General features: G+C 50.2%; 1 protein-coding gene across 1 annotated transcript in view; it reads right to left on the bottom strand.

The window, feature by feature from the left end:
* Nucleotides 1–3,429, bottom strand: part of NDC80 (NDC80, kinetochore complex component) — a 20,206-nt gene that overhangs the window by 8,872 nt on the left and 7,905 nt on the right. The window contains 4 exon segments of the mRNA XM_018574228.1: nt 1,489–1,595; nt 1,702–1,795; nt 1,872–1,920; nt 2,494–2,666. Coding sequence (XP_018429730.1) covers nt 1,489–1,595; nt 1,702–1,795; nt 1,872–1,920; nt 2,494–2,666 — 423 coding nt within the window.

Genomic DNA, 3,429 nt, shown 5'->3' with positions numbered 1-3,429 from the left:
AGGGGAAAAAGGGAGGGGAGGGGGGGGGGGGATGGGAGAGGTAGTATTCAAGCTCTTGTCACAAGGTCATCATGGTTGCAATGGATAGCAGCGGTGGAATGATGGCCGGCATGCAGAGACTCCTCCAGGCTGGACCTGCACTGAGATGACAGCAATCGGTATACACAGACAGACGGCCTTGGAATTGGAATCATTAAAATCGGCAACACATTTCGGGTACAACCCCTTTTTTTGAAGCCTAGTTAAGAAGTGGTACTGCCTTATGACAGGTCAGTTCAAAGGGATCTTGGTGCAATTTTTTTTTTTTTGCATGCAAACAATGTGTATAAAAAAAATAAAAAATATTTACACTTAATTGGTGAATAAAACGTGTAAAAACCGGACAATGTGTTTCGCAGCTTTAACAATTTTTATAACTTAAAAAATCCAGAGTAATAGTATGAGAACTGAATTGATGAAATGTCTTCAGTAGTGAGCATATTCCACCACTAGGGGGGAGACACAATACATAGACTGTACTACACAACATAGTAACAGATTACAGCATGGGTAGCCAAACTTCAGCCCTCAAGCTGTTGTGGAACTTCACATTCCATGAGGCATTGCAAGACTGACAGCCTTAGGCCTCATTCACGCTAGAAACAGCCGGCACGTACAGCTCCGTGCTGCGTGCACGGCCATATCGGGCAGCTTTTGGGAAGGACAGGTGCTGCGTGTGATTAGTACGCAGCCCCCGTCCTTCTCTATGGGACTACACGGCCATACGCCCCCCCTACGTTCACCTCAATTGTAGGTCCGTGGGGGTGCCGGCGAGCGTACTCGTATGCTGACAGGATGGATCCTGTCTGCGTCCGAGCCAGGACACCCACACTTGGGGTGAGCATAGGGGGGTGTACGGCCGCGTAGTCCCATAGAGAAGGACGGGGGCTGCGTACTAATCACACGCAGCGCCTGTCCTTCCCGGGGGTGGCCCGATACGTCCGTGCACACAGCACGGAGCTGCACGTGCCGGGCCAATTCCAGTGCGAATGAGGCCTTAGGCATAACTTACAGAGGCAAATACAGGAGGGGATTTGTAGTGGCAACACAGCTGGAGCCTGCTAAATAAAAGGTTATGTAGGTGAGGGGCGGAGGAGCTAGGCCAGCACAGTAAGTAATTAGACACTCCCAGAAGAGGAGGAGATGTGCTAGGGAGTTGATTCTTCCTGAAGAAGTCAAAATGTGTTAGCAAGTTCTGCAGCACAGTGCAAGGGAATAAAAAATAATTAATGCAAAAGGAATAACTTTATTTTTTCATGACGAGGACTATTTAATGGATCCTCTCTTATGAAGGACACAGATCTGGGGAGCCCAGGTGGACAAGGGCGACACCATGGCCTTGTGCAGAGAGGACAAAATACAAGGCGGCCATTGCTGGTTCCCGTCACCTGCACGCACCCAGCCTGTCCCTCCATACATACGACATCGCACCGGAGGACAAACACTTACCGGCTCTCGCTCCTTTTCCTTCTCCAGCTTCTCGATTTCCTCTATCAAGCTCCGAACGGCCGCCTGCAGCAACTCCAGATGAGACTCATCCACAGCATACAGGTCCTCTGGGAGAAGATGAAGCCGGCAGTTAGAAGTCCATATGCACAGTTCACAGATCCCATAAGGAGTCATGCGGACAGACTGAGATCAGGACCCAAGAACAAGACTTACTGAGCTTGCCGCAGATGTCGGCGTCGGTTTCATCGTATGTGTCGCTGCCTTCCATAAACTGATTGTAGCACTTCACAGTGTAGTCCAAGAACACCTGCAACCACACAAAAGAAGGTTACACGCCTGACCCGGGATACACTACATTGCCAAAAGTATTGGGACGCCTTTACACACAGAGGTGTACCAGAGATATGAGGGACAGAGGGACGCATGACCTCTCTGTGACCAGAGGTATGAGGCACGCATGACCCCTCTCCCTAGCGGTGCACTCCCAGTAAACACTGACCCCTAGCGGTGCACTCCCAGTAAACACTGACCCCTAGCGGTGCCCTCCCAGTAAACACTGACCCCTAGCGGTGCACTCCCAGTAAACACTGACCCCTAGCGGTGCACTCCCAGTAAACACTGACCCCTAGTAAACACTGACCCCCTAGTAAAACACTGACCCCTAGTAAACACTGACCCCTGGCGGTGCACGCCTAGTAAACACTGACCCCTAGCGGTGGACCCCCAGTAAACACTGACCCTTAGCGGTGCACCCCCAGTAAACACTGATCCCTAGCGGTGCACCCCCAGTAAACACTGACCCCTAGCGGTGCACTCCCAGTAAACACTGACCCCTAGCGGTGCACTCCCAGTAAACACTGACCCCTAGCGGTGCACTCCCAGTAAACACTGACCCCTAGTAAACCCTGACCCCTAGCAGTGCACTCCTAGTAAACCCTGACCCCTAGCGGTGCACTCCTAGTAAACACTGACCCCTAGACAGGTGGTGTCAGTAGAAACACTCACCCCAGGTCTTTGAACACGCGTGGGATCTCCTCCTCGAACTTAGAGTCTGGGATCTCATAGTTCGAGCAGATAAAACTATAAGTGAAGGCGAATAGCTTGAGAAAATCCTTGGTTGAAGGACCCTGTAAGGATTTCACGGTGAGGGTCTGGGAGTAGCTATTTTCATTCAGGAACTGCGGGAAGAAGCAGAGAGGACGGTGAGGGAAACAGGCAATAAAAAGCCGCTTTGTTTTATTCTATTTACTCTCATAGAAGACAGGGCGCGGAGACAAAGAATCTTCCATTACGGGGGGTTTGGCAATATAAAGTCCTGCAAGGAAAACCAGAGATCACTTCTATATCTATAGATTTGCTCCTATCATAGTACGAGTATACACCTGTTTAGGGATCGGGGTATTTGTATACTTGATGTTTGAATAGTTACATTGTACACATCACCCATTGTACACATCACCAATTCCTAGGACTTTTTGCTCATCCCTTGATGGGCCTTTCTGAACGTGGGAGCCGTGCCACCCTGGGGTGCCTTCTGGATGCATCAAAGTTTACGCACAGTGATATGCCTGTTAATAGCGCAGGTGGGCTACGGATGTGATGGGGGAACTCTGATGTGAAAGAGGGGGGCTCAGATATATCGAGGGGGACCTCTGATATATAAGGGAGGCTCCTGATGTGACGCTGTGACTCTAAACTGAAAAGAGGGGGGATCTGATCTGAAGGGGGGTTCATACTGTAGTGTGGGACTGGAGACTCTGATGTGAAAGGAGGGGGTTCCTAATATAAAAAGAGGTGCTCTGATGTGAAAGAGGGGGGCTCAGATATAAGGGAGGCTCCTAATGCAACTACATAAATCTGATGTGAAAAGAGGGGGGGGTTCATACTGTAGTGTGGGAGTGGGGACTCTAATGTGAAAGGAGGGGGCTCATGATGTGAAGG

The sequence above is a fragment of the Nanorana parkeri genome, unplaced genomic scaffold (genome assembly GCF_000935625.1).
Source record: "Nanorana parkeri isolate BGI_ZX_2015 unplaced genomic scaffold, ASM93562v1 scaffold2829, whole genome shotgun sequence".
Lineage (NCBI taxonomy): Eukaryota > Metazoa > Chordata > Amphibia > Anura > Dicroglossidae > Nanorana > Nanorana parkeri.
The sequence above is the reverse complement of the archived record's forward strand: the minus strand, read 5'-3'. Positions and strand labels throughout refer to the sequence as shown.